This window comes from Orbicella faveolata, unplaced genomic scaffold (assembly GCF_042242905.1).
Source record: "Orbicella faveolata isolate gen_17 unplaced genomic scaffold, um_ofav_v1 contig_48, whole genome shotgun sequence".
Classification (NCBI taxonomy): domain Eukaryota; kingdom Metazoa; phylum Cnidaria; class Anthozoa; order Scleractinia; family Merulinidae; genus Orbicella; species Orbicella faveolata.
In genome coordinates this window covers 850,418-864,227 of record NW_028301578.1, presented here as the reverse complement: position 1 = coordinate 864,227, position 13,810 = coordinate 850,418, and the positions used below count along the sequence as shown (strand labels likewise).

The window sequence follows — 13,810 nt, the reverse complement described above, 5'->3', positions numbered from 1 at the left end:
ATCAGACATATAGAATTCTCATTTGCTGCAATTTGATTCTCACTCAGTTATTATTAATGAGGCAGGGCACTTTCGGAAAAGCCACTTTCTGAATATCCTCAATAAACACGCTCCAAAGAGAGTTATAAAAGTACGAAATAAGCCAGCGCCTTGGCTTAATTCGGAAATCAAGAAAGAAATGTTTAATAGGGACTCGCTGAAAAAGAAAGCCATAAAATCGGGTTCTAAAAAGGATTGGTTCACTTTAAAGAAAGCGAGAAACGTAGTCGAGTAAGACTAAACTAAACACAAAATTACTAAAATTGGTCTTGAAATTACTTTCAGTTAAGTAAGAAACCATTGATTGTCTCGAATTTAACGAAACCAATAAACAAAATGTTTATGAGATTAACTTATTTAAAAAATTCAATTTTTCTCAAAATAATTCGCAAAATAATTGTTGACACAGATTAATGCCAGGAATGAAACATCAAAACATCACTTCTAAAATCAGTTAAAATAAGTACATAACCCTGCCTTCCGACGAGAATGTTGGAGTCCGTTTCAGGGCACAGCAGCGAGTAAAGTATAGCCTACTACAGCTCACTGCCAACTGTATCGCAGCTATAAGGTGTCTCCGACACTATATCAAACTGATTTGAGAATCACCAACCACAGAGGACACAAATTTCCACCGTCTCTAACGTTCCTTTCATTCAAAACTCGAATCGAATAACCCCCAGTGTTGGCCACAACCGCAAGTTTTCCGAGAGTATTTTTTAAAATCCTGCAATATTTAAGGCAACATCCAAGCTTTTCGACTCACAGGGCTACTCTGATGACAAAAACTGACTTGACCTTTCCAGTATTTCATCAAGAGCTGTAGATTTCGCAGTTCAATTCTGCTTTCGCTGTAAGTTTTCACTTCGCGAGAAGCAACTTTCAAGTCATGTTTGACAGTAATGTGATTTTCCTCAACCAATCATAATTCTTTGCTACGTATAGCAACCAATGAGATTGCTGCATTTTGTATAGACAATAGATCACGTCAAATGGCTTTTTTCCGTGTTCGCCTAAATGAGCAAAGGCCGACTTTCGAGTTATGGTGAAAGATTCGGGAGAAAAAGCTTTATCTGTAGTAGTTTGTTTCTTTATTATGTAAAACAAATAGACTCCATGTTGCCGTGCGTCTGTTCAGTAATAGATCACAGAAGACGTCAAAATGTGGTAAGAACATCAGTGACACACTCGACCCTCGACTCGTGTGCCATTAATTTGTTCTTACCACATTTTGACGTCATTAGTGATCTATTGCTGAACAGACGCACGGCAACATGGAATCTATTTGTTAAATCTATCTATTTATCTATCGATCTATCTATCCATCTATCTATCTATTGATTGCAACTAAATTAACAAGTTTGACGTTTTACGTTCTTACCTTAGAACAGTTAAAACACATGTGCACAAGTTTATATCTCTTATTCTTTTATCTACTCATTTATTTATTTTTTTATTCTCGTATTGCTATTATTTGCGTTTCCACTTACTCCTTCAACTGTGTGAGTATTCCCCTTTCAAAAGCTGGAAAATATGGTCATCGTTTGACGTCCTTTTTCCATTTATCTGAGTTCATTCCCTTGATCTTTAGGAAAGAGAAAGACACTGTGAAGTTGCTGCCAATGATGCCTTCTTTTTTTTTCGGAGCAACCTTTGAGCAACTTTCTTAGAAATTTCTCTGAGTACTTTTACAAACTTGGAGCATCTTAGGGACAAGATAAGTCGTGGTATGACCTTGTGCGTCTGAGGACTAAAGTAAACGGTCTAGGCCTTGCCGAGTGGTCCATAAGGCCGGAGTTTATCCCGGTTTCCATACCATTGACCCTGCTGGATAATATGCTAGCGTACCACAGAGTTACTTTCCAGCATTAAATACGCCGACAACCCATTCGAACTCCTTTTCCTAAAGCACAACACAATGTTCCCGGACAAGGTTCGAACCTGGACCGCTAGATCCGAAGTTAGGCGCGCTAACCATTATAGACCAGCGCGCCCTCCACCCGAGACCTAGAGTATGTTTTAAATATTTTTGCAAGCACATGTGTTTGGGTGAACAAATGTGTGGCCACATTGATCAATTTCTTCCTAGAGATAAATTCAATTGGACTAATGCCACTTTTCTTTGCATAGAACTCAGTTGCAAGTTATGACTTTTTGAGTGACCAGGAAATCTACAGTACTCGAAACCCTGACAGGTATGTAAGCGTCATGATACAAAGTGAAAACGTTGCGTGGCACCCTTGTAGAGTGGAAATAACTATTTAAGCAACAGACAACATTTATGCCTGATTTGGGGATAAGCATTATAAGAGTCCCTGTCCATAAAAATGGAAAATAACTCGGCAATGGTTGAAACTTCGATTTCGCTCATATTTTCATGGTAGATAGGCTAGGGCATGACAAAAACTAATGGATAGTTTTTTTGGCAAAATATCCTTTTATTTCAAAGAAATATGCATATTACCAAATTCCGTTAAAATCGTCATTTAACGCACCATTTTATTACACAAGTTTGAGAGTCTCGCATGCAAAACCACATCATTCTTCCGTCTTTAAAACACTGAAATATTTTTGTGCAATGCTTAAATGTGTACTGGGTTGATTTTAGGGAATGTTGCGTTGTCTTTTTGGGTGCAAAATAATTAAATTTCGAAGACATGTATTTCATTCACTTAAAAGTACTTCGTGAATATAATTAATTTTCACCATGTGCGAAACCTTCAAATGGATCAAGCTTCTAGTGGTTGAATAGCAGAAGGATGGTCTACAGACTCCTGTAAAAATTTCTTTGGGCAAATGATTGCGAGCGACGCGAGAGCTCTTCAAAGTACGTCAAAAAATGCAAATATTTGACCATCAGTCGTCAAATTTCAATTTACGGGTTAGACGTATATTTTAGCATGCGCCACATGACTTGACCTATGTTAAGTTGAAATAGACACACAGCTGATAATTTCGAAATGTTCTAACCTCATTTGCTGTAAAAGGCAGGTCCAAAGCCGATTTGACGTGTTTCTAGTCGATCTCTCATTCTTCGCTCATAAAGCAGAAGTTTGCGTTTGTTTACATAACGTCCGATGTACATCGCCATCTGGCAACTTATTTAACGGTCGAATACCATGAATCTGTGACCCTCTTTCGACACATATGATCACCACTGCATCTAAGTCAAAAATGGCTAGTCATTTGTAGATAGTTGCTTGCTTTGCACTACACCAAACTATTACGTTTGATCATCATGGTTTGATGGCTTGAATCCTTGCTTGCAGTGGTTCCTTGTTCGTCACGCAATGCTGTCATCCCATTTTAGGGAGTAGGGGTAGGACAATTTCTATCCTAATAAGTAAGGCTCCGTAAGGCTTGGAATCACTGGGAGAACACAATCGTGTTCAGTAGGAAGAGATTGAATTAAGAAATGAAAAGAATGAATAGTTTACCGTTGCCCCTGTTGTTATCTTTTACTCGACCACCGCTACCTACATGCCCTGCGTAATACTGTAACGCTAAACTCATACCTAGGTCTTTTCGCGCTATGCAATTATTTTTGGCTTACATGTAATATAGTGGGCTACCCTCAGGGAAATGGGTGGTGACCGCTTAATGGGGCTAGCCGCTTAAATAGAGGTTGGTGTATCTTGAATATTTAATTTTTCACTGTCGGGCTATAAATTCCTTGGTGAACATGGAGTCAATTCAAGACAATCATGATAGACGTGTGTTTGAATTATCACTCGTCATGCACCTTGAATTTCAGACTCTTATCTGCCATCGCCCTTTCCAAAACAAAGTTCTTAAATTTTGGGTGGCCGCTTAATAGGGGTAAAGACAATAATGAAACCCTTATCGGAATGACTAAATGGTGGCCGCGGAGGTAACCGGTCAATAGGTGTTTTATTTACAATATTTTATTGACGATAATTTTGGACTGTATTGACAACAGTCCACCATTTTCTGTTACATACCAATGCCTCGCCACTAGGCGAACAAAATACGCCAAATAAAACGGCATGGCCAGGGCTATTTACTCACGTAATTACTAATTAAATTTAGTCTGTTTTTCTCACGAATTAGACACGTTGTGATTTCCTATTTTTATTTCAGCTAGTTCTTGCTTCATTGATCTATAATTTGTTTATGGTGATTTTCTTAAAATTCTAGTGAGTACAGGCACTAGCTTTATCAGCTGTTGTCTGAAACGTCAGAACGTACAACAAACGTGATTTGAACCGACGCCATGTACACTATAGAACACGATTATATAAATGTACACATATTATTATATATATGAACAAACAGACGAACAATGATTAAATTGTTTCACTTATACAAAAATAATCAAAATGTGCAGCATATGCCGTGACAGCATTGCGTGACGAACAAATAACGGTTGTAAGATTGTGTTGCGCGCACACGCTTATCAGCAATGGTCAGCAATCGATCAAACGCAATATTTTGGCGAAGCGTAAAGCAAGCAACTATCTCCAAATGACTTAGCCGTTTTAGACTTAGATACAGTGATGTTCATAAGGGCAGAAAGATGGTCACAGATTCATAGTATTCGACCAATAATAGGTTGACAGTAGGCGATGTACATCGGACGTTAACCTTGTGTAAACAATAGCAAACTTCTGCTTTATGTGCGACGAATGGTGAGAGATCGACTAGAAACACGTCAAATCGGCTTTGGACCTGCCTTTACCAACAAATAAGGTTAGAACATTTCGAAATTATCAGCTCTGTGTCTATTTCAACTTATTATAGGTCAAGTCGTGTGGCGCATGCTAAAATATACGTCTAACCCGTAAATTGAAATTTGACGACTGATGGTCAAATATTTGCATTTTTGACGTACTTTGGAAAGCTCTCGCGTCGTTCACAATCATTTGCCCAAAGAAATTTTTACAGGAGTCTGTAGACCATCCTTCTGCGATTCAACCACCAGAAGCTTGATCCATTTGAAGGTTTCGCACATGGTGAAAATTAATTATATTCACGAAGTACTTTTAAGTGAATGAAATACATGTCTTCGAAATTTAATTATTTTGCACCCAAAAAGACAACGCAACATTCCCTAAAATCAACCCAGTACACATTTAAGCATTGCACAAAAATATTTCAGTGTTTTAAAGACGGAAGAATGATGTGGTTTTGCATGCGAGGCTCTCAAACTTGTGTAATAAAATGGTGCGTCAAATGACGATTTTAACGAAATTTGGTAATATGCATATTTCTTTGAAATAAAAGGATATTTTGCCAAAAAAAACCATCCATTAGTTTTTGTCATGCCCTAGCCTATCTACCATGAAAATACGAGCGAAATCAAATTTTCGACCCTTGCCGCGAAATTTAGAATTTGTCTGATTTTTACAGGCAGGCACTCATAAAACCTTAGAAATCGCGCGGGAGCCAAACCGTTGGTTATTTACAAGATATTTTGCGTTGACGGATGACAGACATTTTGATCGGACGGTCGAACAAAATTTTAATCAATTGTAAAATATTTCGTCACAACTGGCTGAAGAAAATTTGGACTCGAAGGACCAAATACTTTGCTTAGGGCAGAAAATGTTTTGATTCAACAGGATGTACACCACATTGCGTAAACGAGAGCAGTAAGTTTAGGTTTACAATTAATTGTTATCAGTGTCTATTTCTAAATGCCATGAGGAAGTAGTACATATCATTTGCAGGAAATAGGGAAACACAATCATAAAAATCGCCTCGCTTTCCCCAGATACAAATTGTTCGCTGCTTAATGCGACTTTCGACAGCGAATAACAACATTTAGGGAGTCATTCCTCTTAAAACAGGTTTTGTTGAATGGTACAAGCCTGGCGCATTGAGAATGTTTGGAACGTTTTCAGTTCTTGTATCTGCTTGTCTCCGGTTCTCACTATTAAAATTGATTAGCACAACCTCGCGAAATAAAAAAAAGGAAACACGTTTAACTGTACATGTCTTCTCTTTGTAATACAATTCTAGTCACGGAACCAAGTGTGCTGGGATCATCGCTGGAGGAAATAACTCAAAGTGCGGAGTAGGAATCGCGTTTGGTGCACAGATCTCGAGTAAGGAATTGTGAATGTGCTTTTTGGTTAGAAACATGTAACATAATACAAACATGAAAGGAATAATCCCAATTTTTCGTAGTCTCCTTCCACGTAAAGTCGCCCAGCGTAATTCAGGAAGCTTGGAGGCTTTTTGTGTCCAGAGAGTCGCTTGTAGAAGAGTTCGACGATCTGTATATATATTTCCTCTCTTACTCATAAGAATTTCGGCAGATTCGATCATAAAATGTTGCAAAATTAAACGGCCTAGACGGTCAGTTTGTTCACGCTCCCACTCGTCTGATCTGCCTCGCGCATGTCCAACTAAAATCCAATATTCAAGAGATAGGGGTTGAAAGTACTCCCGAGTTACCAGGAGTGACCATAAGTGGCCACGAATGACTACGAATGACCACGAATGACCACGAATGATCATGAGTGAGACTGCACCAAAAAATGTCGGTGATGTTATTATGACGTCATTACGAAGTCATTGTAAGGTCATTTCATCACGATAATGACATGTGCACCAAAATAAGGCTATCTACTGGTGTAGTAATCAAAGACAACAGCAGTGTCTGCGCGATCATAATTCCATTGTTCAGTTCCGTCACAAATATTGCATGCTCATCATGTAACCTTTTTATTTGTGAAAGCGAAGAAAAATCCAAGCGATTGTATTAAACGAAGTGAGGCTCAAAACTTCAGGCGCGGACTTTGTATACATTTTCTGAGCGTCGAGCTACAAAACATTCATGCTCAGTTATTTGTCGTCGAAATTCACAGCGCCAAACTATGGCTAGTGTTTTACGGAATAGCAGATTTGCACGTTGTCGTCATTTGAATACAACTTCCAGAACTCCCTTCGTTTTTTCTTCATTATTTCATTTTGAGTTCCCAGTGGGGTTTAAATACCAAGTCCTGATTAGCATAAGAAACAAAAAAAGTGAAGGATTCTGGTAGTTGTAGTCATGCACATCGTCTATTCATACGTACCTCCATCGGATCTAACTCGTGATTGAGTGCACGCACTCATGATGTTATTTGCCCCTACGACAGTATAGGGATGGCAAATCGATGAACAGGGAAATTCAACGCACTGGATTAGGATTGCGTGAACTCGACTAGTTTAACTAAAGCACGTTCAATTTTTTACTTAAAATTGTACAGAGAGAGACACACAGGATTACGCCTTATTACAGCGCCGAGCTACAAACAGCCAAACAAACTCTCACAACTTCAAAAAACTCAATTGAATTTACTAACAGTGACTTTCTTTGCCATTTAAAGGTGAATAGAAATAAACTTGCGTTGACTAATCGTCTATGGAAGTGTAAAAAAAGGCGAAAGCTTAACGATTACCGCTAATTTGTTCACGAAATTAGATCAACTCGACGGATTTCGCCCGCTGTGGCGGTCCGGATAAACCAGTCAATCAGGAACCAATCAGGTTGCAGGATTTGTTGAATTTCGACCGCGCACGACCTGAGAAAAAGATAAATATGGGTTATTCACCAAGCGTGAATTCAAGATGGCTGGATATTGGTCGAGTTCTTTTGTATATGTTTATGGACCGAGACGGAGTCGAGGTCCATAAACAAGCAAAAAAAGAAAAAACAAATATCCAGCCATTTTGACCTAACAAGCTTGGTCAATAAGGAAATTAATTATATAGAAAAACAACACTAATTTCTTGCGGGACACAGCGGATAATCCCGAGCGGGCAAAACACCGCGATCTTTCCCACTCGGGTAGCCAATTATAGCGCGCAGGATTCGGTTAATTTTGCCCACTCACAGAGCTAGCCATGTAATAGTATTCCGTCTTTTCTTAAGACAATAGTCCATCTTGGCCTACTACTTAACTCTCTAACTACATGCAGTTAAGCAAGTAGAATAGTGGTACTCCCACCCTCCCTCCCGTTGGTTAAGATTTAAGTCGATTACAGTGCTACCTTTAAATCTTTTTATTTTTTCGCTTGACTGCGTAGATATTGTTAGACATCTATTATAAAGCGATCTTGTCCTCAACTTATGGCTAAATCAGGAATCGATTAACATCAACCGACTGTGTTAATCATTGGACCAGTAAGCTATTATTGGAAGCTGTGAGATTAATGCTAGTCTGCTTCATTCCTCTCGTTAGGTATTCGACTGTACAACGACAGCACTCGCTCAACGGATCCTTTAGAAGCCAAGGCTTTGAGCTACAAAAGGGATTTGATTGACATTTACTCAAACAGCTGGGGACCTGGGGACAGGGCATTTGAAGTAAAGGGACCAGGCCCTCTATTAAAAGAGGTTCTTGAGAATGGAACTCGACTGGTATGCTATAACTCTGTTATTTATAGATGTTCGACAGGTTGCTGGAGAAATATGCCCTCCGTTCAATACATTCTCTTTATCTAAATGGAAGAGGAGCATTAAGTGGTGAGGTCCGTATTGGGAACTATAAATTGCGTTCTAATTAACAACAAGGATATGAATAATTCGTTTCAGCAGCACTTTAAAACAAAACGTGTTACCATTTCGTTTTTTGCACTTGATCTGAAGTCAGCCATTTTCGCGGCTTCGAGTCGATCAGGGCGAGTTGGAAGCAACACCATTTTTAATTGTCAGATATCGTAAATTAACAGGTTTCTATTCTGAAAGCACCATAAATGTGATGGTGCGTAATGTTCCACTAATTCAAGAATCAATAAAGGCCGGGTTAAAAAATTACAAGAGAAAGCAATGCAACCTTTAATACTGGTAGCCAATGAAGCTTGTTTATTAATTAGCACTCGTAATTACTTTCTCGCAAACTCTTAGGGCCGTGGCGGCAAGGGATCCATTTTCGTCTTTGCAGCAGGAAATGGTGGAATAATAGGTGATAGCTGTGCGTTCAGTGGCTATGTAAACAACATCCACACCATAGCTATCTCTGGAGTGAATTGGGATGGGTCAGTACCAGCCTATACTGAGGACTGTGCTTCTATCATGGCGGTGACATATGGACAGGACATGTTTAGATATGGCAAATTCGTACCGCCCTTGGTGAGAGTTTTATTACACTGGAAACTATTTCTGTTGTAGCGGGTCTCGATTCCAATGTTCTCAGCTCGGCTCTTTGACTTCTGTCTTACATTCTGGCTAATTTGTTTTCACCCAATTCTCACCTCTGAGCTTGTTTTACGGGTTCAATAATTGGTTCTTAAAAGAGGCAAAGATTGCTAACGAGGAGTCACAGCGAACGGACCCCCTTATATAGGCAAAATAGATATGCGCGGGGTCAAGAAGTAGCGCTCGGTTAATAAGATAACATTTATGGTATCTGTAAAACTACTTCATCCTCATTTTTCAAATTTTGAGCACCTTGTTTCCGCGTTTTATTGACGAAATGCCACCGTATAATATCATATATTTTCATAGGTCACTTCTAAAGGAGCCAATGATTGCACCGAGCGATTCCCAGGCACTTCTGGCACTGCTGCAGTGGCTTCTGGTATCATTGCTTTGGCCCTTCAGGCAAAGTAAGATTCTGTTTCAACTGTTGTTGGCGTGCGCGCGCTGTCCTTTGTTCCCAGTGTATTCCAATATTCAAATTGTTAACGTAAATTTAATGGCGTAATTATATAACGTTGTCATGCATACAGTGAAAATTTAAATGTATAACCGTCGAACATTTGCAACTGAAGATGACATAGGAATGTGGAAACATGCTTTGTAAAATGAAAACTGTTGTTTCCTTTTTAAAGTAAGATAAATTCTGATCAGTCAGTACCTATATGCTGTATGTACGTCAAGTAGTGCCAAGTTCGAAGGATTCTGAATGTTAAGGGTTTGGGAAAGCCCTTCTGTAAAAACAAACTTCGCTTGTCAGTGATTGGACATTTTCTCACGCTTTCGGTTCGTTGTAAGCAGCTTTCACGTTGAATGCGTCATCTGCCTATTGTTATAATAATAAATGAATAAATGCATTTATACAACAAATGAATAAATGCATTTATAATGCAATTTTTATCGATACTCTCATAATACACTAATAATTTACTGGACAAAATAACCTGTAAAGAAATTCACCAATAAGCAACCAAACCGAATAAATTGATAAAAGCGAGGAAATCTACAGAACCACAATATGCATGTCTTCATATCCGAGTATCAAGTAGAAATCCTGTCTCCACGAAGGATGGCCAAATTAATGAGAGAAATGTAGGAGAAAATACATTTCAGATCCAAGATATACATTTAGAAGCCCAATACAAAGACGTGCGATGTTCAAGTTTAACAATTATTCACGCTGTCACTCACTCAATCTTCTTCGTTATTGATGGAAGATAGGTCGTCCACTAGTGCCCGCCACCTGACCCTATTTTGAGCAGTGCGCTTTACTTCCTGCCACGTGAGCTGTCTCTCTGGCAACTCTGCCATTCTTCTGCGCCTCCAGGTGTGTTGGGGTCTGCCTCTCTTGCGCTTCCCCTGTGGGTTCCACTCTATCGCCCTCTTGGCTATGTCTCCGTCTGGTCTCCTTCGCGTGTAGCCAATCCAACCCCAAGTTCTTTGTCTTATCTCCTGCTTTACCGGTCGCTGCTCTGCTTGTCTCCAGAGCTCCTCATTGCGTATTCGTCTAGGCCACCAAATCCGCAGGATGTTCCTCAGGCTCTTATTGATGAACACTTGCAGCTTCTGCTTTAATCCCCTGGTCAGCCGCCAAGTTTCAGAACCATACAGAAGCCCAGCCTTCACATTTGACCCAAAGACTCTTAGTCGTCAGTGCCGTAGACCGCCATATTGGCCTCAATATCGCAAATGCCTGCCTTGCCTTCTCAATGCGTGCCTGGATGCTCCCCAGGTACGTGAATTCGTCCACTTTCTTGACCTGCTCCCCTTTGATGAATACACCATCGCTGCATTTGGTACCGATACGCATCATGTTTGTCTTTGTAGCATTGATCTTGAGGCCTACCATTGCACCTTGCTCCTTTGAGGCCTGTTTCTTATCTCTCATGTCCTGCGCTCTGTGCGACAGTAAGGCCAGGTTATCCGCAAAATTAAGATCGTCTAAAGATGTTGTGAAGGACCACTGGATACCAAAGGCTGTCCTGGTCACCCAATCAAGGGCAACCAGAAACAGCAAGGCAGATAGCTGGCAGCCTTGTCTGACGCCAGTCGTCATGTTCAATGGTTCGGTCCTCTGTCCATTGTGTACCACCTACGCAGAAAAACTCTCATAAATAGCTGTGATGATTTTAACTATCTTGACGGGCATCCCGGAGTGGCGCAGCAACCTCCACAACACCTCTCTGCTGGTGCTATCGAAAGCCTTCTCGGAATCTATAAAGTTGATGTACAAGGAGGACTGCCACTCAATGCTTTGTTCCACAGTAATCCTCAGCATTGCTATTTGGTCCGTGTAGCTTCGGCCAGCTCGAGACCCCGCTTGCTCCTGTCGTAGCTGTCCATCCAGTGCGGTCTTGATATGCTCCAAGATCACTCTACAGAACACCATAGTTACCATGTTCAAAAGCGTGATGTCACGCCAGTTCTTTCAGTGGCTCAGATCGCCTTTCTTTGGCAGCTTGATCGGCAAACCTTTCTTCCACCCCTCTGGTACCTGCTCCTTACTGCATATCTGGTTAAAGAGATCCAAAAGAACCTCCTCTGACACTTCGCGCCCAGCCTTTAATTGCCTCTGGCGGTATATTGTCGCATACTGGTGCCTTCCCGTTCTTTAACTTCTTTGATGGAGTTCTTGATCTCAGCACGTGTAAAGTGACCTGTCCTGATGTTTAATTCGTCACTTGGCTCTACCTCTGACGGGTTGGGCGGCTCCTCATGGTTAAGCAACACGCCTGCCTCATTTCTCACCGGCTTACAAATACTCTAAAACCTCCCACTTAGCCCTCTTGTGATCTCGTGTAAAGTCTTCATATCAGCCCTCTTTCCAGCTTCCTCAGTTCTCTCGACCTCTGACTCCACATACATCCTCTTGTCTCTCCTACAGCCTCTCTTCACCGTCCTATTCAGCTCCTGGCACCTTTTACTCGCATCCCTCCTCCGCTTTCTTGTCCTGGCATCTTGTCCTGTTCTCAGTATTTTTTGCCTTCGTTCTTAGGTCAATTATCTCCGGGGTCTCCTTACTGATCCACTCCTTCTTTTTTGTCTTCACCCGACCCAGTACCTTCTCATGATCACAGGTCTTCACGTGGCCTTGCTCGATCTGCCTCCATTCTTCCTCCATAGGCAGTTCCTCTTCCTCAATCAACTGCTGCAGAGCCTCAAATCTGTTGTGCAGCGTCAGGTTGAACATGTCCCTTATCTCTCACTTACTGACCTCAAAACGCACTTTGTAAGTTTCCCCTTTTTTACTTTGGCAATCTTTAGCCTGACTTTTGCCAGCAGCAGGTGGTGGTCTGACCCAGCATCTGCCCCACGCTTGACCCGAAAATTCTACAGCGAACTCCTCCATCTTTTACTAAAAGCCATATGGTCGATCTGATTCTCCGTACCACCATCAAGAGACACCCATGTCCGCCTATGACACTTCGTGTGAGGGAACAGTGTTCCACCAATCACAAACTCGTTTACCAAACAGAAATCCGCCCACCTCACACCATTGTCATTCATTTCAGCTCATGCTTTAGGTCTACCCATCACCTTCTCTCTATCCGCGTTGTCCGTCCCCACCTTAGCGTTCAGGTCTCCCATAACAATTCTCACATCCCTACGTGGCACCTTCTCCACAACTGCCTGTAGCTGATCATAGAATTCACGCTATAGCGTAATTTAAATACTATCAGACGGCTTTGCGGTCAGTGTATCACCGGTAGCTTTACCAGTCTTTTACCGATGACCTTTAAAGAAATTCACTCATAGGGATTTCGCGAGACCGAATAAATTGATGAAACATTGCAAACACTATGCACGTCACCATGTGCGGGGGTCAAAAAGCAAATCCTTTCTTGGTTTCTAACCATAACAGAAAAAGGTATTTTAGCAGTCTACGAAGCGGCTGTCCCTAGTGACACACACACACACACACACACACACACACACACACACACACACAAAAACATGATGGCAACTACAAGTTTATTTATCTATTCATTCGTTCGATACTTACTTTGCTCAGTTTTATATTTTTAAATTTAATTATTTATTTTTTTGCTTTTTTTTTGTCAGTTTGTGTTATTCTGTACATTATAGTTCTTAAAAGTTCTTAACTTTGGCTAGAACAAATAAGACGACTTTGCGTGCCGGTTTGCACACCAAACACCATGTCAGTGACTTACGGTCCGTTTTACTATCCCAAGATGTTTAGTGTCAGTCTACACTGTTCATACGGCGAACATTTGGTGACGGTCCCGATGGAGTCTGCCATACAGAGAGTTGACTGCAAAAACAAAATTGCTAACAATCTGTTTCTGTTCAAAAGTTTTACGATGTGGGAGTCCATCATGTATGTGGGTTTCTTTGAGAAAGAGTTAATATATCGATCCTTTACTCATTGAACAATGCATTTTATACTGTTTTTAGCAAAGAGTTGACGTGGCGTGACGTTCAACACTTAATTGCTAGAAGTTCAAAGCCCTTGGGTCCTCCAGTAAATCGTCAGAGTGTCAGTCGTCCCGGGACAACCTGGATAAAAAACGCGGTTGACCTTAAAGGTAAATCTGCTGATTGCGTGTTCTGGTCAAAGGCAAATTGTAAAGTTTAATACCGACCAAATTTCTTGACTTTTTC

General features: G+C 40.8%; 1 protein-coding gene and 1 pseudogene across 4 annotated transcripts in view; one reads left to right on the top strand and one right to left on the bottom strand.

Annotated features, from left to right (window-relative positions):
* The window catches only part of LOC149095848 (proprotein convertase subtilisin/kexin type 4-like), a 44,570-nt gene that overhangs the window by 5,018 nt on the left and 25,742 nt on the right, over positions 1–13,810 (top strand). For all 4 annotated transcript variants that reach the window (XM_089281695.1, XM_089281692.1, XM_089281696.1 and 1 more), the window contains 6 exons: positions 2,170–2,234; positions 6,022–6,107; positions 8,232–8,410; positions 8,897–9,121; positions 9,497–9,597; positions 13,604–13,734. In XM_089281695.1, the coding sequence (XP_089137821.1) occupies positions 2,170–2,234; positions 6,022–6,107; positions 8,232–8,410; positions 8,897–9,121; positions 9,497–9,597; positions 13,604–13,734 (787 nt within the window). The remainder of the gene's footprint in view (positions 1–2,169; positions 2,235–6,021; positions 6,108–8,231; positions 8,411–8,896; positions 9,122–9,496; positions 9,598–13,603; positions 13,735–13,810) is intronic.
* Positions 11,468–12,052, bottom strand: LOC110058225 (uncharacterized; annotated as a pseudogene).